The 27151-nt window shown below is 41.7% G+C and overlaps 1 protein-coding gene across 2 annotated transcripts in view; it reads left to right on the top strand.

The window, feature by feature from the left end:
- LOC129780190 (nose resistant to fluoxetine protein 6) overlaps nucleotides 1-27151 on the top strand; it is a 174413-nt gene that overhangs the window by 96644 nt on the left and 50618 nt on the right. The window contains exons 1-2 of one of the 2 annotated variants that reach the window (XM_055788191.1): nucleotides 4626-5550; nucleotides 22699-22889. In XM_055788191.1, the coding sequence (XP_055644166.1) occupies nucleotides 4827-5550; nucleotides 22699-22889 (915 nt within the window). In that variant the 5' untranslated portion in view covers nucleotides 4626-4826. Of the gene's footprint in view, nucleotides 1-4625; nucleotides 5551-22698; nucleotides 22890-27151 lie in introns of those variants that run through there. The other variant, XM_055788192.1, reaches the window with a different exon arrangement.

Here is a 27151-nt window from a genome sequence, read left to right as displayed (position 1 = left end):
AAGGGGCATTTGATTCAGTTTCCATGGAAATTCTCTCAGAGAAACTTCATAATCGTGGACTTTCACCAATTCTGAATAATTTCCTGTACAATTTACTGTCAGAAAAGCACATGTTTTTCAATCATGGCAGCTTGAAATCTTCTCGATACAGTTTTATGGGCCTACCACAAGGCTCCTGCCTAAGCCCCCTCTTGTACAGTTTTTACGTCAATGATATAGATGATTGACTGCACGCTGAGACAACTTGCAGACGATGGAGTTATTTCCATCACGGGTACTAATCCCGCCGTTCTGCAAAAATCCTTGCAAGATACCCTGAACAATCTGTTCACGTGGACTCTCAAGCTGGGTATCGAATTCTCTACGGAGAAAACCGAAATGGTCGTTTTTTCTAGGAAGCACGAACCCGCCCAATTCCAGCTTCACCTATCCGGCAAAACGATCAAGCACTCGATGTTTTTCAAATACCTTGGAGTATATTTTGACTCTAAATGTACCTGGGGAATACACATTGCGTATTTGAAACAGAAATGCCAGCAAAGAATCAATTTTCTCCAAACAATAACCGGAACATGGTGGGGTGCCCATCCAGGAGACCTCATTCAGTTATACAAAACAACGATATTATCAGTGTTAGAATATGGCAGTTTTTGCTTCCGATCAGCTGCCAGGATTCATATTCTCAAGCTGGAGAGAATACAATATCGTTGCTTGCGTATAGCAATGGGGTGTTTGCATTCGACACATACGATGAGTCTCGAAGTTTTGGCAGGAGTACCCCCGCTTACTCTTCGGTTCACAGAATTATCCTACAGATTTCTCATCCGTTGCAAGATCATGAATCCATTGGTGATTGATAACTTCGAAAATCTACTCCAACTGATTCCTCAGTCAAGTTTTATGTCTTTATACCATGAGTACCTTACACACGACGTGCTCCCTTCACCAGGCATCTCCAACCAAGTTTGCTTCCCATACTTTTGCAATTCCTCTGTCATTTTTGATCTGTCCATGCGACAAAAAATCCATGGAATCCCAGAACATCTACGCTCAGATTCTATTCCGCCGATATTTTCGGCAGAATATGGGGGCATAGTTAGATCTGATAAAATGTTCTTTACTGACGGTTCATTCATAAACGGGTCCACTGGCTTTGGCATCTTCAATGCAAATTCCAGTGCCTCTTTCAAACTCAAAGATCCTTGTTCCGTGTATGTTGCTGAACTGGGTGCGATATACTACGCACTGGGGATCATTGAAACATTGCCCATCGATCACTATTTTATTTTTTCAGACAGTCTCAGCTCATTAGAGGCAATCCGCTCAATGAAGGTTGATAAACGCTCATCTTATTTCCTAACAAGAATAAGACAACTATTGAGTGTTTTGGTCGAAAAATTATTCAAGATTACCTTAGCATTGGTTCCCTCTCATTGCTCGATTCCGGGGAATGAGAAAGCGGACTCGCTAGCTAAGGTGGGCGCTTTAGAAGGCACTCTTTTTGAAAGGCAAATTGCTTATAATGAATTTTTCCACATTCCTCGTCAGTACACGCTCGTAAGTTGGCAGCGCATGTGGAGTGGAGATGAGTTCGGTCGCTGGTTACACACGATTATCCCTAAGGTCTCGACGAGTGCATGGTTCAAGGGATTGAATGTAGGTCGTGATTTCATTCGCGTGATATCTCGGCTTATGTCCAATCACTACAACCTAAACGCGCATCTCTATCGCATTGGGCTCGCAGCAAACAATCTTTGTGATTGTGGCGATGGCTACCACGACATCGAGCATGTTGTCTGGTCGTGTATCCGGTTCCATGCTGCTCGCTCTCAGCTCTCTAGAACACTAAGAGCACAAGGCAGACAATCGGATATCCCCGTCCGGGATATCTTAGGTAGCCGTGATCCTGATCTTCTGCTTCATCTATACCTGTTCCTCAGAAACGCCGATGTCAACGTTTAATGATGTTTCCTTCGTTGTGTCCCCGTTTCATATCCCTCCTATCCGATCGATAAACTTTTACTTAGTCGCGGCAATACATACACACACTCTTTACAGACACACGGGCCAAAGGTTGTGCAGTCCACTGATCATTCAACAAGAGCCAAAGGTTGTACCGCTCATGACAACTCTACACGAACTGATGATTGCGCCATTGACCATTCTATCCTGGATTCCTCGAGTCGAGAAAGACGCACCACGCTAGATATGAGGTACAGACTAGGGGGGGCGTTGCTGATTAATGGTCAGCTGCATCCCAATAGGAAGTATCCCGTGTCGGGCACACGTACAGAGCATTGGAGACAGCAACATCCCAATTACGAAAACACTTGTAATGCTAACCTCGAGCCAACCGCGAGTAATCGGTTACATATTACTAACATAGATGATAAGAAAAAATTGTATTGAACTTCCGGCCCCGTGAGGCTAACGCCATATGAGCCTTTATAAAAATATATATTTTGGAAAAAAAAAATAAAAAAATAAAGTAGAAATGTGGCTATTTTAATTTTTCTATCAATACATGAGAGTGAAAAGGATCGATTTTACGATGGATATAAGCCGCATTTAATTATTTATTTTTTAACCCCGAAAAACTCACCAATAACAAACCAGCACGAGGTGTATACTCAATTTTGCGATTGACTGTATATTGCTGACGGAATGTTTAGTGGTGTGACCCAAACGGATGCCATTTACCTGTCCGCCGCCTTCGACAAAAGAAACCACGATATTAAAGTACGCAAATTGGACAAGCTAGGCTTCAGCGGCAATGTTTTACATTTTTTTTATCCAGAATATATACTTTTATTAAGGCTTATATGGCGTCAACCTGACGGGGTCGGGAGTTCAATATTTCGACAATGCCTTATAACTATGTTCGTAATACGTAACCGATTACTCGCGGTTGGCTCGAGGTTAGTATTACAAGTGTTTTCGTAATTGTTATGTAACTGTCTCCAATGTTCTGTACGTGTGCCCCACACGGGATGCAGCTGACCATTAATCAGCAACGTCCCCCTAGTCTGTACCCTATATCTAGCGTGGTGCGTCTTCTCGACTCGAGGAATCCAGGATGGAATGGTCACTAGCCGGCACAAACATCAGCTCGTGTAGAGTTGTCATGAGCGGTACAACCCCTTGTTGAATGATCAGTGGACAGTGGACAACCTTTGACCCGTGTATCTGTAAAGAGTGTGTGTTGTATTGCCGTGACTAAGTAAAAGTTTATAGATCGGATAGGAGGGATTTGAAACAGGGACACAACGAAGGAAACATCATTAAACGTTGACATCGGCGTTTCTGAGGGACAGGTATAGATGAAGTAGAAGATCAGGATCACGGCTACGATTGTCTGCCTTTTGCTCCGTGATCCTCCGTGATCCGTGAGCTTCGTGTGGTCTTGGATTCATCAAGCGCATCGCGAGGGATTTCACCGATGTGTACTGCCTTAAATCTATGTTTGGTGCTTTAGTTCGCTCAAGCCTGGAATACTGTGCAGTAATTTGGAATCCGCACTATCTGAACGGAGTCAACAGTATTGAAGCCGTACAAAAGCGATTCATTCGATTCGATTCAGCTACCTAGCTATGAAAGTCGCTGCCAACTAATGAGTCTTGATACGTTACACGTGCGAAGGTATAACCGCGCATTATTTATGTATGATGTTTTATTGGCTAGGACAGAATGCTTTACGGGACCACGCATTCCGCCGAGTGCGTTTCCGTCGTACCAACCATGGATACAATTCAGCACTGTTAGTCCTTCAACGTCTGTCTGACAGAGTAGCATCTGAATTCGACTTCGGGCACTTGGTCAATTTTGTAACAATTTTCCATGAAATTCTAGCTAACTAGCTTATTAGCTTGCCATATGTCGAACATCTAATTCGGTTCGGTAGTTCACAAGTTATGATTTTTTTTTAAATTCATTTTTCGAAAAAAGGGTAAAAAGTTGATTTTTCGGATCACCCTAAAATGGAAATGGTTACCATAATGTAAAAAGAGAAAAATACGGGTCTAATGTTCTACGGTAAAGAACAAAATTACCACTTTTCATGAAAATCTGAGAACCAGTATATCGGTGTGGCATGGAATGGCTGTATCTTAACTGTGTTAAATCAAACCGTGGATTATTTTGTTTATTTTTTCGAAAATTGCGTGGTTCGAATGGAAAATTGCTCTACTGCAATTGACTGCATTTGACAATGAATTGATTCCTAGAGATCTTAGCAACTATCATGCATCGTTTTATTATATTATATAATACAAAATAAATATTGCATAATCGAATAATATAATAATAGGTTTCTACGATACCAAATTTAAATACCATAAAAATGAGCAATAATCTTCACACAATCGAAGTTCAATTCAAAATCATTCTCCCTGAAAATGAAAACAACAAGATTAATTTTTGAATCCCGGAAAAAGGATGTGGAAACAAATTGTCTAAAAACACGAGATGTGCTGCTTGTGTTATTTTTATATGGAAAACTTAACTAGCGCAAGACGAGGGAATGCTGTGTATTGGTACCAACCCCTTCCTTTGAAGCTATATGGTAGCGAAAGGTTTATACTGCAGAAATGTGCATAAACTTATTGCATTTCAGTTAGCTATCGGTCTTCTTACGCTCAAGACATTATTGCGTGCGCGGCCTTTTTAAATTAACTATCAATTTTAAGCTATACTTCTCGCATGGGTGATTTCTAGAATTCTGTTCTCGAACGCGAATAATAAATTCTCACGGTAGTAATGAAAGAACCCATTTGAATTTAAATAACAAGTTTCTTAATGAAAAATTGTTTACTTATTCTATTGCTAAAATGTCTCGACGGATACCAATACTATTCGTAATGAACGTGTTTCATGTTGTTTTTGTTTTTTTGTGTGTGCAAAATAATGAAAGTTACGCCGATACAAACCAGTCGGCTCATGCTGTAATAGCAGTAACATCGAAGAACAAGTATGATCTAACTATCATGCCCAGCGTTGGTGAAATAACTGCGGTTAAGTCCACACACGCTACGATAGATTCGAATAATTCAAAGCATCAATCCAACCAGAAACTTCCAAAATTACAAGACCTGTGGCATCAAAATAATTCGACAGTAGAAAAGAATGGAAACATTGCAACAAAACTCGATGAAGATATCATTAGAAATGAAGTACGCAACTTACCGAGCAGCAAGCGCAACCTGTTTTCAATGGAAAATCATTCTGACACAAAATATGGGATGCGTACAACACAATCGCCAGAACATGATAATAATAATGCTTTATTTGATGCGTCCCAGACGAATATATTTCAAAACGAAGTGAATGATAGAAGAACCATGGGATACCGTTTAAACCAGAAAAATACTATACATGAATGTTCTGAAATGAATTCTATAAATCCTATCAATCTCTTCCATATATTCACCGAGATGTACGACCATTTCAATTGGAATATCAGCATAATAAAAAACGAACTCAGCTATGATTGCGCTGTTGAAATGGATATTTATTTAAACCAATTGCGGAATTCGAAAATATGGGCGATGAAAGGTAAACTATGTAATTTTTTATACTTTATAGTGGTAGTAACAGTGTGCATATATAGTAAACTAGTTCACATTAGTCAACCGTTTTACTATGAGTATGTGTTCATAAATCGTTCTAAAACAAACATTTTGTATTAATAGAAGCTGTGTCATTCAAGTCGAAAAGGCTCGAATCTTTGGAATAGAACTTAATATTTCTCTTTCTCCTCTTATCGTGTTTCAAATAAATCAATTTATTTATTTAATTTAAATATATCCTTACCAAAAAAAAATGTCAGACAATCACGCATGTGACTCGTTGATCGCACTTATCGTAAACCATTACATCTGGACGATTGTGATGCTTGCCATAACGTGCTCTAAGTTTTCTCCTTGTTACTGGCACATTCGGCATACGTTTTCAGTGTCTTTATGCCAGCCTTAATCCAGTTGGATGGCTATCATGTCGGTTTCTATTACTGAGCTCAGCATGAGTTAGAGAGATTCGAAGCGGTCTAGTCGATGTGTGGCCGTCGAAGGGTGGTTATCATGCACTGCCTTCTGCTTCCAAGTTGCAATCTCCTCCTACATTATTTGAAGATTTCAGTTGGGCTGATACTCTGCTTGCGCCAATTGCAGAGCGCTATGTTCTCTGTCTGCGGCGCAGTATGTAGTATGAGGAAACACTAGCCAAAAGATGTCTCATACTGCAGCTTGGGTCATAATTGATGGGCATGATTCTGATCAGAGCATTGATTGCCTTCGTTGCCTCTTTACAATCGCAGTTTACGTGACCGTCGAAGTTCAGTTGATCATCATTCTTCACCTCCCTGTATTTCAGTTCTTCGAAGCTGTCGATTGCTCTCCAATGACTGGTTGCGGTACTGGCCATCAAGAATTCCGTCAGCAGCTTCAAACTTTGCATCCAGTATACGATCTTGACTGTCGGTCGCCTCGGTCGGTAAACCATCGAACACGCCGTTCCATATCTATGCCAAGGCTCTAGCCCTGCGGAACTCCTATTTTAATCCGCGTCTGACCCATGGTTCTTTTGTAGACCAGTACCCTGTTATCAAAATCTGCACAGATAGTCTCTTATTTTATGGAGCGCAATAGCGATGGCCACCCAGCTGACACTATTGAACGCGTTCTTAACGACAATCTTTACCACTGCATAATATCGGTTTCCTCTACGTTTCTGTTTGGACACCCTCTAGGTTCATTCGACCACTGTACGAATGGCATCTACCGATGACCTTCCTTTTTTTAAGAGGTGAGGAACGCTCTACTAGCCTCATCTGGGAAGGGTTAACCCAGACGTCGAGTGGGGCTTTCACCCACCAAAATCAAGCCTTTTACTCGTTGCCTCATTTCCTCTAGGACCACAACTAGGCGACTACTTCAGGGGGCGGCTGTGCTCATGTACTTCACGAGTCTTCAACGCTGACTAGCGTTGATCCTTCCCTTTTTCTCTATATTCTTATTCACTGACCGTTGATCTCCACTCTCCATGCTTATGTTCATTTCGCAGGCACCCATTTACCCGTCGAAACGTGAACCGATTAGGAATTGCTCTCCAACTTGACGCGCAACCCGTCACAGCTACCCTCCCGGGATTACTCACCTGTCGAGACGTGAACCGATTAGGAAGCGCCCTCCAACGTAACGCGCGCCCCGTCACAGTCACCCTCGCAGGATTTTTTTCCCTAGCGGAGCGCCGATTAGGTAGTGCCCTCCAACATGACACGCACTCCGTCACAGCTACTCTCGTGGGGTATGCACCGGTTTGATGATGGTTTCCTCCTTGATGCTCGCTTCTTCGAAACGTTCGCATTGTTCCTCCATCCAGGCCACGATCAGGCGTTGCCAGGCAGACATTTTGCTGTTCTCCGCGGCAGTATCCGTTTACCTGTCGAGACGTGCACCGATTAGGAAGCGCCCCGTCACAGTCACCCTCGCAGGCTTTCTCTTCCCAACGGAGCACCGATTAGGCAGTGCCCTCCAACATAACGCTCACTCCGTCACAGCAACTCTCGTGAGGTACACAGCGATTTCATGACGTCCGTGTTCGAGTCACGAATTTGGATTAGTGACGTGGTTCACAAAGCACCTTGTTGAAACACATCTTTCTTTGAACGTACAATGGTCAGCTTCTTGTGTCAGAGATATTGAACACCATCGGGACCCGGAGCTGCCTTGTTTTTCAAGTAACGTTTGCATTAATTCAGTCGCTCCATCTCCTCTAACGATCGCTTCGAGTAGTGGTCCGACGCCAGATCCGGCCAGAACACCGCGTCTTTACCCTTATGGTATTTCTTGATGAACGACGCAACTTCCGGCAGGCACTTCGTACTATAAATTTTCCCGTTCACAACCAGTCCGGATCAAAAGATGAGCAGTTTTGACATTCCATTCTCGCTAATTGTCAGCCACAGCAGCATCTTCTTGGGAAATTTTGTGTGTGAAATAAACTTCACTTCGGAGCTCACTACCTTCGTTGGGGAAGTAAAATACGAAGTGCCCTGCCTGTCGTTGCCATCCAGGGTGAGATAGGTCTCGTCGTCCATCACCACCGCCACGTTGCGATTCGCCGGGAAAATCGACTTGACCATCTTATTCGGTCGCTGCCGTTGCGTCATAGTCTGCAGCTCCGAAACCAGTGGACGGGAATTCCGCATGTTCGCCAGGTACTTTTTCACTGTTTGGCCGGTTGCACCGACCTCCCGACCAAGCGCACGCAGCGATGTAGCCACTTTTCCTTCGATCTTCCTCTTCATCATGCTTTGGAGCTTCTTGTCGCCCAGGGTCGTCCGGAACCGCTTTCTTTCGATGCTCTGATTGTTGTTCAATAGTGCCAAGATGTTATAGATGCCGGAACGGACGTATCCGGCGTCCACAAAGTGCCGCACGATGCCCATTTTCGACGCGGCGGGGCACACTTCTGATGGGAGTACCTTAATCGTTTTTGCCATCACGGCTAGAGTTCGACTGATAGAGCTATCAATTTTGACGTGGGACTACGTCTAACCGGAATATATGGAGGGTAAAATGAAAAACTAACCACAGAACATGCAGGAAAAAATGAAAGATTTCGAATGCTTATAGCTCGAACATTTCGTACTGGATAGGAGAGATGTTTGCATCAATTGATAGGGAATATTTCTACGCATCTATCGCAACTAACCAAAAGTTGTTTTTCATTAGATAAACAATTGAATAACTGTATAATATTAGGCGTTATCTAAACGCCCTAACTGCATCGTTTTGATTGGCCCGATTTACGGTTTCCCTAACACAGCCATCAAAACCAAGCAGCCTTGGGGAAATCGGCATTGCAAATACATGAAAGTAGGGGGACTTTTGTTTTTTTTTTTATCCAAAATATATATTTTTATTAAGGCTCATATGGCGTCAACCTGACGGGGCCGGGAGTTCAATATTTCGACAATGTTTGCCTTATAACTATGTTAGTAATATGTAACCGATTACTCGCGGTTGGCTCGAGGTTAGTATTACAAGTGTTTTCGTAATTGTGATGTTGCTGTCTCCAATGCTCTGTACGTGTGCCCGACACGGGATACTTCCTTTTGGGATGCAGCTGACCATTAATCATCAACGCCCCCTAGTCTGTACCCCATATCTAGCGTGGTGCGTCTTCTCGACTCGAGGAATCCAGGATAGAATGGTCACTAGCCGGCGCAAACATCAGCTCGTGTAGAGTTGTCATGAGCGATACAACCTTTGGCTCTTGTTGAATGATCAGTGGACTGCACAACCTTTGGCCCGTGTATCTGTAAAGAGTGTGTGTATGTATTGCCGCGACTAAGTAAAAGTTTATAGATCGGATAGGAGGGATATGAAACAGGGACACAACGAAGGAAACATCATTAAACGTTGACATCGGCGTTTCTGAGGAACAGGTATATATGAAGCAGAAGATCAGGATCACGGCTACCTAAGATATCCCGGACGGGGATATCCGATTGTCTGCCTTTTGCTCTCAGTGCTCTAGAGAGCTGAGAGCGAGCAGCATGGAACCGGATACACGACCAGACAACATGCTCGATGTCGTGGTAGCCATCGCCACAATCACAAAGATTGTTTGCTTCGAGCCCAATGCGATAGAGATGCGCGTTTAGGTTGTAGTGATTGGACATAAGCCGAGATATCACGCGAATGAAATCACGACCTACATTCAATCCCTTAAACCAAGCTTTCGTCGAAACCTTAGGAATAATCGTGTGTAACCAGCGACCGAACTCATCTCCACTCCACATGCGCTGCCAACTAACGAGTGTGTCCTGACGAGGAATGTGAAAAAATTCATTATAGGCAATTTGCCTTTCAAAAAGTGTGCCTTCTGAAGCGCCCACCTTAGCTAGCGAGTCCGCTTTCTCATTCCCCGGAATCGAGCAATGTGAGGGAACCCATGCTAAGGTAATCTTGAATAATTTTTCGACCAAAACACTCAATAGATGTCTTATTCTTGTTAGGAAATAAGATGAGCGTTTATCAACTTTCATTGAACGAATTGCCTCTATTGAGCTGAGACTGTCTGAAAAAATAAAATAATGGTCGATGGGCAGTGTTTCAATGATCCCTAGAGCATAGTATATCGCACCCAGTTCAGCGACATACACGGAACAAGGATCTTTGAGTTTGAAAGAGGCATTGGAATTTTCATTGAAGATGCCGAAGCCAGTGGACCCGTTTATGAATGAACCGTCAGTAAAGAACAATTTATCAGATCTAACTTTCCCATATTCTGCCGAAAATATCGGCGGAATAGAATCGGAGCGTAGATGATCTGGGATTCCATGGATTTTTTGTCGCATGGACAGATCAAAATTGACAGAGGAATTGCAAAAGTATGGGAAGCAAACTTGGTTGGAGATGCCCGGTGAAGGGTGCACTTCATGGGTAAGGAAATCATGGTACAAAGACATAAAACTTGACTGAGGAGTCAGTTGGAGTAGATTTTCGAAGTTATCAATCACCAATGGATTCATGATCTTGCAACGGATGAGAAATCTGTAGGATAATGCTGTGAATCGAAGAGTAAGCGGGGGTACTCCTGCCAAGACTTCGAGACTCATCGTATGTGTCGAATGCAAACACCCCATTGCTATACGCAAGCAACGATATTGTATTCTCTCCAGCTTGAAAATATGAATCCTGGCAGCTGATCGGAAGCAAAAACTGCCATATTCTAACACTGATAATATCGTTGTTTTGTACAACTGAATGAGGTCTCCTGGATGGGCGCCCCACCATGTTCCGGTTATTGTTTGGAGAAAATTGATTCTTTGCTGGCATTTCTGTTTCAAATACGCAATGTGTATTCCCCAGGTACATTTAGAGTCAATATATACTCCAAGGTATTTGAAAAACATCGAGTGCCTGATCGCTTTACCGGATAGGTGAAGCTGGAATTGGGCGGGTTCGTGCTTCCTAGAAAAAACGACCATTTCGGTTTTCTTCGTAGAGAATTCGATACCCAGCTTGAGGGCCCACGTGAACAGGTTGTTCAGGGTATCTTGCAAGGATTTTTGCAGAACGGCGGGATTAGTACCGGTAATGGAAATAACTCCATCGTCTGCAAGTTGTCTCAGCGTGCAGTTTCTAGTTAGACAATCATCCATATCATTGACGTAAAAACTATACAAGAGGGGGCTTAGGCAGGAGCCTTGTGGTAGGCCCATAAAACTGTATCGAGAAGATTTCAAGCTGCCATGATTGGAAAACATGTGCTTTTCTGAGAGTAAATTGTACAGGAAATTATTCAGAATTGGCGAAAGTCCACGATTATGAAGTTTCTCTGAGAGAATATCCATGGAAACTGAATCAAATGCCCCTTTGATATCGAGAAAAACGGAAGCCATTTGTTCTTTACGAGCAAATGCGATTTGGATTTCAGAAGATAGCAGCGCGAGACAATCGTTCGTCCCTTTACCTCGGCGGAAGCCAAACTGCGTATTTGACAGCAAATTGTTCGCTTCAACCCACTTGTCCAAACGAAGTAGAATCATTTTCTCTAACAATTTACGAATACAGGATAACATTGCAATCGGCCTATACGAGTTGTGATCGCAAGCCGGCTTGTTGGGTTTTCGTATGGCTATCACTCTCACTTGTCTCCAGTCATGCGGGACAATATTCAGCTCCAGCAAACGCTGTTTCGCCAAGTCGGGAAGATTCTTCAACAAGTTGAATTTAATCTTGTCCGACCCCGGAGCTGAATTGTTACAAAAGAGGAGGGCAATTGAGAATTCTACCATCGAAAAATTCTCATAATCGCATTGAAGCGGAATGTCGCGTACGACGTTTCGTGCAGGAACGGAATCGGGACAAACCTTTCTTGCAAATTTGAAAATCCAACGGTCAGAGTATTCCTCACTTTCATTTGTATGGTTCCAGCCACGCATTCTCCTAGCCGTATTCCAAAGAGTGCTCATAGCTGTCTCCCTTGACAAACCATTGACGAATTTCCGCCTATATCCACGCTTTTTTGCTTTAATCAGACCTTTTAGTTTGGCTTCTAGAGCTTGGTACTTTCGAAACCATTCCACTAATCCAGTTTTCCTGAATTTTTTGAAAGCGGATGATTTTTCAAGGTAGACCTTTGAACACTCCTTGTCCCACCAAAGTGATGGAGGACGACGTCGGAAAGTGGTAGCAGGAACACGTTTCTTTTGAGCTTGAAGTGCGCTTTCGTAAATCAAACTCGATATAAAGTTATACTCTTCGAGTGGAGGAAGTTCATGCATTGAAACAAGTGCTTCAGATATTGTTTCTGCAAATTTTCTCCAGTCAATATTTTTCGTGAGGTCATACGCAATATCGACTGACTCACGAGAACCTGATTCATTGGCGATCGATAAAACTATTGGCAGGTGATCACTACCGTGGGGATCTTGGATTACCTTCCACGTGCAATCCAGGGATAACGAAGAAGAGCAAAGTGATATGTCTAGCATGCTTGCCCGTGCAGGAGGGTTGGCTATCCTAGTTGCTTCCCCTGTATTTAAAACTGTCATGTTGAAGTTGTCGCACAGATCATAAATCAACGTGGCACGGCTGTCATCGTAGTGTGACCCCCATGCTGTTCCATGGGAGTTGAGGTCACCTAAGATTAGCCGCGGCTCCGGCAATGCCTCGATGATATCAAAAAACTGATGGCGGCCGACCATGGTTCTTGGAGGAATATATATCGTGGCAATGCAGAAGTCTTTGCCATTGATTTGTGTCTGGCAAGCGACAACTTCAATGCCTGTCATCGATGGGAGAGCGACTCTATAGAAGGAGTGACATTTTTGATCCCCAATAGTACGCCACCAAACGAGTCATTTCGATCGAGGCGAATAATGTTGAAATCGTGGAAATTCAGCTCGTCGGCTGAAGAAAGCCATGTTTCACAGAGGGAAAATACATCACAGTTAGAACTATGAACTAAAAATTTAAATTGATCTAGTTTAGGGATGATGCTTCTGCAATTCCACTGTATTACAGTGGTCAAATCCTTGACCTCTTGCACTGAATTAGGCATCGAGGGAAATGAACGCTGCTAAAAAACCACATTTTTCTTTCAAAAATGTTCTCACAATCGGAAGCAAACATAATACTATGCTTTTAAGAGGGTCATTTATATTTAAAGCATTTAAAATGTTGTCCACCAGGTCACTTTTGTTCTCATCGAAAAATGTTCCCTAACACAGACTTTAAAACCAAGCAGCGAAATCGGCATTGCAAACACACGAAAGTAGGGGGAGCTTTTGTTCCCACCGAAATGTGTTCCCTAATAGAGATTTCTAAACCAAGGTGCCTGGAGAAATCGGTATTTCAAATTCATGCAAGTCGGGGGTATTTTTGTTCCGACTGGAATGTGTTTCCCTAACGCAGACTTCAAATCCATGGATCGTGGGGAAATCGGCATTGCGAATTCATACAAATCGGGGGTATTTTTGTTCCGATTGAAATGTGTTTCCCTAACACAGACTAACACAAACTGCGAGTACTTTTGTCCTCGCTTGCCTTTGTGCAGAGTGGAATATGTCTGTCCTAACATGATCTTCTAAACTTAGGAACCTGGGAAAAAAACTTCCCAGTTTCAAGCAAATTCGAGATTCGAGAAGTATGTACACTTTTGGGATGTAAACTTCAGAGGGAAATGTAAAATAAAATAATCGTTTGATAATTTTTTTTTGTCTTTATTGGAAAGATTTTCAGCCTTAGGCTGGTTCATCAAACGTTTGATAATTCTTCCGTACATATATTTTGTTCTAGTCATCATACCAAACGTAAAAGGTCCGTCATTAAATTTACTTGTAACGAAGAACAATCAATCACAATAAATGAATTGACTTTACATGGCATTTGTTCATTTTTTTCACTCACAGAGCAAATATATTTTCTAGTGCAAACGTTATCGCGAGGCTTCGTGGACATCGTTCTCTTTGACGACGATACCTGGCATCTCTCAAATTTCGTCACAATTCTCTTCCTTCTGTCTTCACCACATTTGCCTTTTCACGTTGCACTCGGGTCCCCCAGATACCAGCCCAAAAGTTCGGCACATCGTTAATATCTAGTAAACCTTCGCTGTAGGTAGTTTCATTGTCGTTTATATAGTCTTAAATCGTTTTCTCGTTATTTTCAGTTACCGTTATCGAGGCGCTTTGCAGAGCCAGAGTAATAATCAAGCCGTTCCGATAGGACGCACAATTTGTGTAGTCGAGTTTTTCTCCTCAGCTGCCGAGCTCCCAACTGATTGGGTTAGCTGTTGCTCGATACATCGCTTACTCTGTTGATCCAGGAGCTCAGTTATCATTCGTTATCATGAGTATTCGAGGGCAACCGCTCATGTCCGTTTCTAAAACAGTGCACGAATCTGTTCATTTCTTGTGTCCACATGGTCTGTTGCCTAGTTATACCCACAAGTGTTGACGTCCGTTCCGGCAGTCGCAACACATCCTACGAGCGCTTTTACGGTGATGTTGATGACTGCTGTTTCCGTGTGGTGGTAGCTCTTCGAGATGAACCCAGCTGGTGGACCGTTATTGCACATCGCCCTCCAGTCGCTGACGGCTCATCTGTTTCAGGACCAGCTCCAGTTCGGGGGCCTTCCTCGGGCGATCGCATTCTCAATATTCTTTATGATCTCACTTCATTATTTGGAAGCCGTCTCCATTGCCTAGGAATTTGCGGGGGTGGCAAGATATTTAGATGATTAGATACCACGCCATTTAGTCACAATCAATCACCCGATGTTTTCATTTCACGTCCCCTCAAACGAAATGTCACCATATGAACTACATGGATAAAGAGGATGTGGATATTTCCGTTTCCTCTCCACGGTGAAAACAGAATGAATCATATTCGCGATGACAACGGTACGGTGTCAACATCTGGATATGATATTAGTTTTCCACTAAAACTTATCATTACAAAAATTGTATCTGAATAATTTTCAGATACAATTTTTGTAAGAAATTATTTTATCACATAAAAAATACAAAGCTCTCCATTCATATTGAACACTAATTTGATACGTAGAAGTTAATTTTCATTCATAATTTCTATTGAAAAAATGTATAATTTTTGACTGAAAACCCATTATTGTCTTTGGCGCTTCACTAAATCGTAAAACGCATTCGTTTCATTTTCACCGTGGAGTGTGTACTTGAATTTAGCCCAAAAATTTGCATCATTCGATTGTGACTAGTGGTACGGTAGCTCCCATTCGAGACATCTAGCCCTCAATGCACTGTTAAATCCAAAAAGAATACGGTTTGGTTGAAGACCAAATCAATCTGACCACAGATAATGAAGGTTCCAATAGTTTCATATTTTTAATAGTCTATCGATTTCTTGAACTGGCAGTTTTAGATGATCTACTCTGTACAAATTATATTCGATAAAATTGCGAAACTCCCCAAATGTCTTTGAGAATTTATTTTAAAAAAAATGAGTGGGTTATATCTATGATATAACTGCAAAGTTGACGTGGGACTACATTAGCTTAGTAATCATTTGTTTGTATATATTAAATTTTTGATTGAATGAAACAATTTCCGAATTCAATTAAATTCAATATATTTGCGTTGTGAGTATAAAGATTGAACAAATGCCATGTCTCTAGTGTCTGCGCGATCTTACCGGATACCTAAGATTAGAAGACTGTGTAAGGGAAACGTACTCTAGTCTGCACAAAGGCAAGAGAGCAAAAGTACTCGCAGTTTGCATGTATTTGCAATGTCGATTTCCCCAGACACCTTGGTTTAGATGTCTTCATAGGTAAACAGATTTCAGTCGGAACAAAAATACTCCCAACCTGCATAAATTTGCAATCTCTATTTCCCTAGACACCTTGGTTCTGAAGTCTGTGTTGAGGAAACATATTTTAGTCGGAACAAAAATGCCCTCGACTTGCATGATTTACACTGCCAATTTTCCCTCGCTCAATGGATTTGATGTCTGTGTTAGGGAAACACATTTCAGTCGAAATAAAAATACCCCCGACATGCATAAATTCGCAATGCCAATTTTCCTAAGCTCCTTGAATTTGAAGTCTGTGTTAGGGAACACATTTCGGAGAGAGCAAAAGTCTCCCTACTTTCATGTATTTGGAATTCCGATTTCCCCAAGGCTGCTTGGTTTTGAAGTCTGTGTTGGGGTAACCGTAAAGCGGGCCAATCAAAACGAGGCAGTTCGGGCGTTTACATAACGCTTAACATTTTACAGTTATTCAATTATTTATCTAACGAAAAATAACATTTTATTAATTGCGATAGATGCGTAGAAATATCCCCTATCAATTGATGCAAACATCTTTCCAATCGAGTAGAAAATGTCTGAGTTATAAGCATTCGAAATCTTGCATTTTTCGCTGCATGTTCAGTGTTTATGTTTTCATTTTACCCCCCATATATTCCGGTTAGACGTAGTCCCACGTCAAAATAAAATTCACCAACTACAACTATGGCATTCTTCGGCATAAGCTTCGAGTAGCCGGTCATGTGCTGTGAGCGTCTCCGTTAAAGCATTGTTTTCGGTTACCGTTGGCTGTTATTTTTTTTTTATCGCCCGGGTGTGCTTTTTTCGCGCGTTTTCGAACTGTTCGAGATATCGTAAAACGCAGTGTGAACTCGGAATTAGTGAGAAAAGCAGAATCATCAAAGCCTGGCAAGGCCAGCCGGCTTTCAGTTTTCGCCGATTTGTCGCCATCGCAATCGAAGTCGGACATCGGTGCTCAGTTGCACGCACACAATACCAGCGCGATTCGCTGTTCACTTACAGCAGTGTGAAGGAGAGCATCACTTCTTAGTGGTGTGTGATAGTGCCGAGCGCTCAAGCGCTCCGATTGAGAAGCAAGCAGCGGTTGCCAGTTCATCAGCACTGGGTGCATTGTGATTATAAGTACCAATTACAGAATGGCAGAAGGAGGGGGAGGATCTCCAGATATGGAGATCTCTGATGATGACTCCCCTCTGGTTGAAAAAACAAATAAAGGAACAGCGAAGACACTTAAACGCGTTCCTACATCAGAGGATGTTTCGTCCGGGGACGAGTCTGCTAACTCTAGCAAGCCCCCCTCTAAAAAACCTGCAAATATCTCCTCTCCAACCTCCCTCGCTCCTACCCCAGCTCAGATTTCGCCTCCCCATCCTGTTGTCCCCGATCCCCTTCAATCCTCGTCATCTCCTTCTCCTCCTGTTGTCTTCTCTCCACGTGTCAAGGTCTATCCTGAAGATGCACCTGGAACTGGTCCGTGGGTTGTTTTCTTCAGGCCTAAGCCAAACGGAAAAGCACTTAATGTTATTCAGATCATGAAAGATCTGGCAAGATACTCCTCCGTGACAGAAATTACGAAGGTTAGACCGACCAAACTGCGTGTTGTCGTGGCTGATAGGAAAGACGCAAACGGTATTGTCGTCGACCAGAGGTTTACCCTGGAATATCGTGTCTACGTGCCTTCCCATGACGTAGAAATCTCGAGGGTGATAACCGAAACGGGTCTGACGTGCAAATCAATTATGGAAGGAGATGGCAGATTTAAAAAGCTGCCTTTGATTAAGGTTAAAATCATAGAATGCCGACAACTCGGCAAAGTCTCCCAGGAAGGAAAAGAATCAAAATTTACGCCGTCCGACTCGTTTAGAGTCACTTTTGCTGGCTCCGCCCTCCCTGACTACGTTATGGTGGACAAATTGAGGCTACCGCTGCGACTCTTCGTGCCAAAGCCCATGACTTGCCTGAAATGCAAGTCAGTTGGTCACACAGCAGCTTACTGCGCCACTGCAGTGCGATTGAGCAAAAGTGTCCATATTGCGGAGGAAATCCGCACGTGCTCTCGGCTTGTGAAACTTACAAGAGTCGCTGGGAGAAGCAGAAGCGCTCTTTAAAGGAACGCTCGAAGCGCACTTTTGCGGAAATTTTGAAGGGCGCTTCTCCATTGGCCCAACAGCAACAACCTTTAACCGCAAACAATGTCTTCGCTTCGCTGCCAGTTGACGAAATGGAAGCGGATACAGCTAACGAGGGCACACCGTACATCTTCCAAGGGAATCCCCGGCGCAAAAATGTGACCACTCCCAAAGTTCAAGGACAAGCCCCTCCGGTTATACCCTCTGTTAGCATGCCTAAAAAATCGAGTGCAGCGGACAAGCAAAATCAGGTTCCTCCTGGCTTCCGTGGGAATAATTCACCTTCGAACGACCCAGCACTCGAAGGGACATCAAAAACCCCAACTGTCCCTATTTTACCGTCCAGTTCAACTTCCCAATCGGGATTTATAAAGTTGACTGACCTTGTGGCTCAAATCTTCACATGCTTTAATGTTTCCGACTCCATCAGAACCATTGTCATATCAATGCTTCCAGTATTAAAGACAATTTTGCAACAATTGATGCAAACATGGCCCCTCCTTGCAATGATTATCTCTCTTGATGTCTAATTCAAATAGAGAGGTCGGAGATATCACTGTTTTACAGTGGAATTGTCGTAGTCTTATCCCTAAATTGGATACATTCAAATTTTTAATTCATAACTTCAATTGTGATGTTTTTGCTCTGTCCGAAACTTGGCTTTCTTCGCGAGATGATCTCTCTTTCCACGATTTTAATATTATACGCTTGGACCGTGATGACAGATACGGAGGGGTGCTATTGGGGATCAATAAGTGCCACTCATTTTTTCGAATTGACCTTCCACCTATTGGAGGGATTGAAGCTGTTGCTTGTCATGCAAACATCAGAGGAAAAGACCTCTGTATTGTCAGCTTGTATTGGCCTCCGAGAGCTGCGGTTAGCCGCAAGCAACTTGTTGACATGTGCTCACTCCTTCCTGAGCCACGATTGATCTTGGGAGACTTCAATTCTCACGGAACTGCCTGGGGGGAACAGTACGACGACAATCGTTCACTGTTGATATATGATCTTTGTAACAGCTTCAATATGACACTTTTGAACACTGGGGAAACAACACGTGTACCTAAACCTCCTGCTAACCCAAGTGCTCTTGACCTCTCGCTTTGCTCGAATTCACTATCGTTAGATTGCAAGTGGAATGTAATCCAGGACCCCAACGGTAGTGATCACTTGCCAATCAAAATTTCCATCACCATTGGGTCGAATTTTTCTGAATCTATAAACATGGCATATGACCTCACAAGACACATTGACTGGAAAAAATATGCGGACGCGATTGCTCTAGCCATCAATTCCAGAGATGGTTTACCTCCATTGGAGGAGTATAACTTCCTTTCTCGTTTGATCTATGACAGCGCGGTTCGCGCTCAAACGAAACCCATCCCAGGCTCCACTATTCGTCGAAGGCCTCCCAATCCATGGTGGGATAGCCAATGTTCCAAGCTTTATCAGGATAAATCGAACGCATTCAAAGCTTTTCGGAAACGTGGAACCCCTGAAAATTTTCAGACTTATTTGGACCTTGAAAATCAATTTAAAAACTTGATCAAAGGGAAAAAACGTGCTTATTGGCGAAATTTCGTGGGATGTTTGTCACGAGAAACGTCAATGAAAAAATTATGGAAAGTGGCTCGAAACATGAGAAATCGCTCTTCATCCAATGAAAGCGAGGAATATTCACATCGATGGATTTTTAATTTTGCACGGAAGGTTTGTCCTGATTCCGCTCCTGTGCAAAAAATTGTTCGAGATATACCCCAAGATAGGTGCGATCTTGATTCCGAGTTTTCGATGGTAGAATTCTCTCTTGCTCTGCTTTCATGTAACAATTCTGCTCCGGGATCGGATAGAATTAAGTTCAACTTGCTGAAAAACCTCCCTGATGTGGCGAAACATCGCTTGTTGAATTTATTCAATCGGTTTCTGGAACATAATATTGTTCCAGATGATTGGAGACAAGTACGAGTTATAGCTATTCAAAAACCCGGAAAACCCGCGTCCGACTTCAATTCGTACCGCCCAATAGCAATGCTGTCTTGTATACGGAAATTGTTGGAGAAAATGATCTTGTTTCGCCTTGATCGATGGGTTGAAACGAATGGCCTACTCTCAGATACACAATATGGGTTCCGCAGGGGCAAGGGGACGAATGATTGTCTTGCGTTGCTTTCTTCAGAAATTCAAATGGCTTACGCCGGAAAAAAACAAATGGCTTCAGTATTCTTGGACATAAAGGGGGCCTTTGATTCTGTTTCAATAGAGGTTTTGTCAGACAAATTACACTATCGGGGTCTACCGCCTCTATTGAATAATATGTTATATAACTTGCTTTGTGAGAAGCATTTGAACTTTTCTCACGGAGATTCGGCAGTAAGTCGGGTCTCTTACATGGGCCTCCCCCAGGGGTCATGTTTAAGCCCCCTTTTGTACAACTTCTATGTAAGCGACATCGACAATTGCCTTACACAAAATTGCAGCCTAAGACAACTTGCAGATGATGGAGTGGTCTCTGTCGTAGGATCAACAGAATCCGACCTACAAGAACCCTTACAAGATACTTTGAACAATTTTTCAACCTGGGCCATTGGGCTAGGAATCGAATTCTCCACGGAGAAAACAGAGATGGTGTTTTTTTCTAGGAAGCATAGACCAGCAAAACCAAAGCTTCAACTTTTGGGTAAACCGATCACTCATGCTATGTCATTCAAGTATCTTGGGGTCTGGTTCGACTCCAAATGTACTTGGGGGGCCCATATTAGGTATCTGAGTAAAAAATGCCAACAAAGAATAAATTTTCTCCGTACAATTACCGGCACCTGGTGGGGAGCCCATCCCGAAGATCTTATAATGTTGTATCGAACAACTATTCTCTCAGTGATGGAGTATGGCAGTTTCTGTTTTCAATCAGCTGCCAAAACACACTTAATTAAACTCGAGCGAATTCAGTATCTTTGTCTCCGTATTGCGTTGGGATGTATGCCCTCAACGCATACCATGAGTCTCGAGGTTTTGGCAGGCCTACTCCCACTAAAAGATCGCTTCAATTTATTATCTCTTCGGTTCTTCATCCGGTGTAAGGTCATGAACCTATTGGTGATCGGAAATTTTGAGCGGCTAATCGAGCTAAATTTTCACTCCGGATTCATGAGTTCATATCATGAATTCATCTCCATGCAGGTTGATTCTTCTTCGTATATTCCCAACCGTGTTTGTTTCCCTGACTACATCAATTCCTCTGTGCATTTTGATCTGTCCATGAAGCAAGATATCCATGGATATTCAGATTACCAACGATCGAGGATCGCTCCAACGATCTTCGATGAAAAATATAGGGGTATCAATTGTGATAATATGTACTTTACTGATGGGTCCACTATAAATGAGTCCACAGGATTTGGAGTGTTCAACGAATTTTTTAGCACCTCACACAGTTTTCAGAATCCTTGCTCAGTGTATATTGCTGAATTGGCAGCAATTCATTGGGCGCTGGACAGCGTCGCCTCACGACCTGTTGAACACTATTACATTGTAACGGATAGTCTTAGCTCTGTCGAAGCTATCCGTTCAGTGAGGCCGGAAAAGCACTCGCCGTACTTCCTTGAGAGAATACGAAAAATTTTGAGTGCTTTATCCAGACGCTGTTATGTCATTACCTTTGTGTGGGTCCCTTCTCATTGCTCAATTCCGGGTAATGAGAGGGCTGACTCATTAGCAAAGGTAGGTGCGATTGAAGGCGATATTTATCAGCGTCAAATCGCCTTCAATGAATTTTACTCTTTAGTCCGTAAAAATACCATCGCTAACTGGCAACGCAAATGGAACGAAGATGAATTGGGCCGGTGGCTTCACTCGATTATCCCTAAGGTTAGCCTCAAACCATGGTTCAAAAGTCTGGACTTGAGTCGGGACTTTATTCGCACCTTCTCTCGACTCATGTCCAATCACTGTTCGTTAGACGCGCTACTCTTTCGTTTCAATCTGGCCGGCAGCAATATCTGCGTTTGTGGCCGAGGTTACCACGACATCGAACACGTTGTTTGGTCGTGTGAGGTGTATCTTGTTGCCAGATCGAATTTAGAGAACTCCCTTCGGGCTAGAGGAAGGCAGCCCAATGTGCCGGTGAGAGATGTGTTGGCTCGGTTAGACCTTGATTACATGTCCCAAATATATGTTTTCCTTAAATCTATCGATGTTCGTGTGTGATTATCCTTATATCCTTATACCCTCCATTTCTTCCTTTGTGAGTAATTGGTCCGCTTGCTATAAACAGAAGAATGAAATGTAAATTCACAACTGATGTACGAATAGATTTAAGAATTGAGTGTGTGTGATTATCAACATTGTAATAATTTCCTTATACCCCATCCTTTTCCTGAGAAAATGTCACCCTTTTAATCTCGAGTCCACCACGAGTAATCGGTTTCCCACATTACTAACCATAGATTTAAGAAAATTGTTCATATATATAGTTTTAAAAATATATTTAAGATTTCGGCTCCTTTAAACTTATGTAACTGAGCCTGTAAAAATAAACGAATTTATAAAAAAAAAAAAAACTACAACTATACACCGTAAGTTTGAACTGACGTAATCTCTGCGGAGATTTGTAAATTCTATTGTTATTTACTCAACCGTTCAGTTTTGATAAGAAGCTAAAGACGAAAAGCATTATGCAAATAAGGAGAATATGCATCAGCCTGCATTTCGATACATTTACATTTTTTACTTTCCTTTTGTTACAATTTCAGCAAGTGATTCTTCTGGTCGCTACGGTGGACAAACTTTCTTCGGAAATGATTTTTGGCTAGGGTCCAAATCGTTCTGCACAGAGATTAATCTACAGAATAAAGATGACAAGGAGTTGAAAAATGAGGATTATATAGAAATGAATTTTTTTGTAGCATTGATACAAATTGCAATCGATTTCGTAGCAGCCGAGGTATGTATATAATGGGACAAATTTACATATTGCTATATAATGATTGATATTGAAACATATAAGAAGTATATAAACGCGATAGAGGCACTATTGTCTGGTGTATTCCATTTACACAAGCGCATTCGGTAGAAATGGTGGTAGGGAGTTGTAGAGATGAATGACTGACATTGAGTTGAAAAAAGAAGTTAGTTTTCAATTCATATTATATATTTGGTATTTTTTTGATACGTAGGCGGTAGACAACACGATTTGTTTTGATGGGGCACAAAAATCCTCAGTGCTGTAGTCGTGATGATAATGCAGTCGTGCACAAAATCTACCATTCGTTAACTCCACTCCAATAACTCTATTAACTTTGGCTTCTCTCTCTTTCATCTTTCACTTTACATCAAGTTATTCTCAAAATTTTATAAGCTCGTTTCTGCCGTTGTCAGAACCAGGTAAGAACGAATGAGCCAAGTCAATATGTCCTTCTTCGTAATCGTTTTCTCCGTCCTCTCGCGCCTTTTTCTTCTTTTACTTCCTCCCATCATAGTCTAACCCAAGGCGCCTAGAAGTATATCCTAAGGTGGGCCAACTTGCTAAAAGCACTCTTCAGCCATCTTGGGAGTCTACTGTGTTTTGTTTGTAAACAAAACACAATACGCTAGTGCCGAAGCTCGCTCCTGATCAGTCTGTCTCTTTCACGCTTCAAGCAAATAATTCCCCTCCTGCTTTCTTCCGTACTGTTTTCATATACCGCTCCCCTAATCCTCTTAGTGACGAAACGGCCTCACCTTAGGATATACTTCTAGGCGCTTTGGTCTAACCCAAGGCCCCTCAAAGTGTATTCTAAGGTGGGCCAATATGCCAAAATCACTCTGCAGCTATCTTGGAAGTATATTGTGTTATGTTGGTAAACAAAAAACACGAACCAAGACGCTTAGAAGTATATCCTGCGATGTGCCAATATTTCAAAACCACTCTGCATCTATATTGAAATTACAGTGTCGGACAAAACATTAAGACCACTGCTCAAGCAAAACAAAAAGTAAGTGACAAACAGCGGCGTGGTGAGGGTAGACAGCGCCCCCGGCAAATAATGAAAATGGCGCCCCAAAAAGTACAACTTTTTTCGATTTTTTCACTAGTTTTGATATTGTGATATTTTGTATAAATATGAGGAAAACTACCCACTTATATCAATGTTTGCAGTTTATTCGTACCAATTAATCCATGCTCATAGATATTAGTCTGTCTTTCGCTATAAATGAAAAATCTGATGCAATATCCGCTATAGCAGGGGTGGCCAAACTTCTCACCACCCCTTTAAAGGTATATTGATATAATGTGATGTAATGTTGTTTCAATTTTGTGAAAATCAAAGGTTATTGGTTTCATGTAGGGACAGAAGCAACTACTCATGATGGATGTTTTTTTACTCGATTGAAAAATGAAATATAATACGAAGAAAATTGCAATTGAAAATTCTTGGATTTTAGCGCCCCCGGCAAATGCCGGGTTTGCCGCCCGCACATTACGCTACTGGTGACAAAACTTTGAGAAAAAATAATCCAATCGAGTACTTCAATCCAATTATAATAATTTATTTTTATTGTTCGAAGAAATTTATAACATCTGTAGTTGAAACAATAGTCATTCATTGAAAAATGTGTTTAAAGCATCCTTCTCCGGACCGATCCAATCGAAGTAGTCTTCTGCGAACTTCAACCGCGCCTTCAGATGCTTCGGCGTCAGCATCGGGACCTTCCGGCGTCAGTATCGGGACCTTCTATTTATTTATTTTTTTTGAGGCCTTGAGGGATCTTTCTTTTCTTTATCTGCCATTCTTCGCGGTCGTTTCCCTTGGGCGTTCAACTTTTGGATTTTTTGCAGTCGTGGAGGGCATTGAACATGAAGGTTTTGGATCGTCATAAGTATTCTACGATTTCGCGTTGGCTGCTGCCTGCCTTGGACATTTTGCGGATGATCATCTGCTGTGTTCCCGTGCAATTATGCGCGTTGACCACAATTATAATTCGAGAATTAAATCCTTACATACTTATTGTTTGCATGATAAATATGTACCAGGATCCGAAAAATACAAAATACCTCCGAGAAACAATCAATTTTTTTCAAAAATCGGTCGAAACAACACTCGAAACAGCCGAAACGAGGAACTGGCCCTAAATTTTGTCACGTTTTTTACCCATTTTTTAATGAATGATTATTGTTTCAACTACAAATGTTATATATTTTCTTCGAACAATACAGATAAATTACTATAAATGGATCCAGTGCTTTAGGATTATACAGGTCGGACTCGATTATATATAGTCGACCATTTTTTTTCAACAATTATTTTCAAATCCTATACATAATCGTATCTCAAGACAACAATTTTTTCATTAATGTATGAATGTCAAACATTAATAGAAAAATATCTTTTTTGTGATTCGATTATACATTGGATTCGAAAATTATCGTTGAAAGTGAAATTGCGATTATATATAATCGAGTCCGACCTGTATTATTTTTGACGTAGGACTACGTCTTACATTAAGGGTGCCAAACCAGAAAACAGGTCATGTTTGTAGGAAATAAAGTTACCGTTAATAACTATTTTTGCTGCAAACGGATTTGAACGATTTGAATACCAATCGAATAGGAAATTTTCTAAGATTTATTTGATATGCTATACATTATGTGCATTTGGCATTGCAATTAACACAATCATCCAAGCCATGGCAAAGCAGGCGAAAAAAAGAGAAGAGTGCAAATGATTATAGGTCGCTTCTAGCCATCAGTATATGACTTTGTCTTTGTTACTTGTTTTCGTTGCGCGAAACTTAGCACTTGTTCATTTCCTGTACATGTCAATAGCACATCTTCGATACTTTTAGCTTTGTTGACGGTTTTAACCGAGAGTCGAGAATCGATTTTTTATAAACGGTCATTCTCGCGATGTTTCATTTTATTCGCTGCAACTGTGTGCATCTGTTAGACGCGTGTTTGATGCTTGTTGAATGGCGATGCACGAAAGATGCCTCTCGTTAAATACTCGTCTCGTTTATATCAATGCAATGTATGCATTGATATAAAAAACAAATTACTACATATGACCATTTAGTGTGTCGTTCTCGCAAAGGCAAGAAATAATCGTTGCTTCTCGAAATGATTCTACAAAACCATACAAGCCATTAAACCTTTTCAGGGTCCCTGGAACTTTTATGAAATTATTTGTGAAATTTCGACGTAATCGCAAATAATATCCGAAATGATAAACCAATAAATTAAAAAAAAAGTCACAGGAGGGTTGTATCCGAGACACGGCCGCATAGTTATAGACCGTTATGCTATTTATTGCATTTTGGATATGTTTGAAGAATTACATCGTTAAACTCTTTGGTAATTACTAATTACTTACCTGAAAATAAACTTATTCGGGTGAAAATAATCACAACAAAACAGACAGCTTAAACCGGAAGATCCGGTTTAAGCTGTCTCGAGCGGAAACACACATTGGTTTTTTATGTATGAAAATTGAAATAAATTGTTTCATATTTCAAGTCATTTTTAACATAACTGCTACCATTGGTATGAAAATTCACGAAGCAATCAACAGTTCCAAATTTAAATTTAATTTGCTATAATTAATCGTATCACCCACCTTACTTACAATATAAAAATGCCCCCGACTTGCATATATTTGCAATGCAGATTTCCCCAAGCTAGTTTTTGATATCTCTGTTAGGGAACACATTTCGGTGGAAACAAAGGTTCCCCCTACTTTCATGTATTTACAATGCCGATTTGCCCCGGGCAGCTTGGTTTTGATGTCTCTGTTAGGGAACACATTTCGGTGGGAGCAAAAACTCCCCCTACTTTCATGTATTTGCAATGCCGATTTCCACCAGGCAGCATGGTTTTGATGTCTCTGTTAGGGAACACATTTCGGTGGGATCAAAAGCTCCCTCTACTTTGATGTAGTTGCAATGCCGATTTTTCCGTATCTTCAATTTCGACCAACCAGAACGAGGTATTTCCGTTTGGAGATTTTTGATTGTTTAATAGTTAGTTTCATATAATATATTATTTTATTCATTGTGATGAATTGTTCTGGAATGCTCAGATCGATTGATGCAAATATCCCGTAAATCCATGTAAATCCATCAGGAAATAACTGAGCAATAATTGTGAGTATATGTGCCGCCGCATGTGTCGTCAATTTCGACCAATCAGATGTGGGTATTTCCGTTAGGATAGGGTTGGATTTTTTTTAA

Source organism: Toxorhynchites rutilus, chromosome 3 (assembly GCF_029784135.1).
Source record: "Toxorhynchites rutilus septentrionalis strain SRP chromosome 3, ASM2978413v1, whole genome shotgun sequence".
In the NCBI taxonomy this organism is placed as follows: domain Eukaryota; kingdom Metazoa; phylum Arthropoda; class Insecta; order Diptera; family Culicidae; genus Toxorhynchites; species Toxorhynchites rutilus.
The sequence above is the reverse complement of the archived record's forward strand: the minus strand, read 5'-3'. Positions and strand labels throughout refer to the sequence as shown.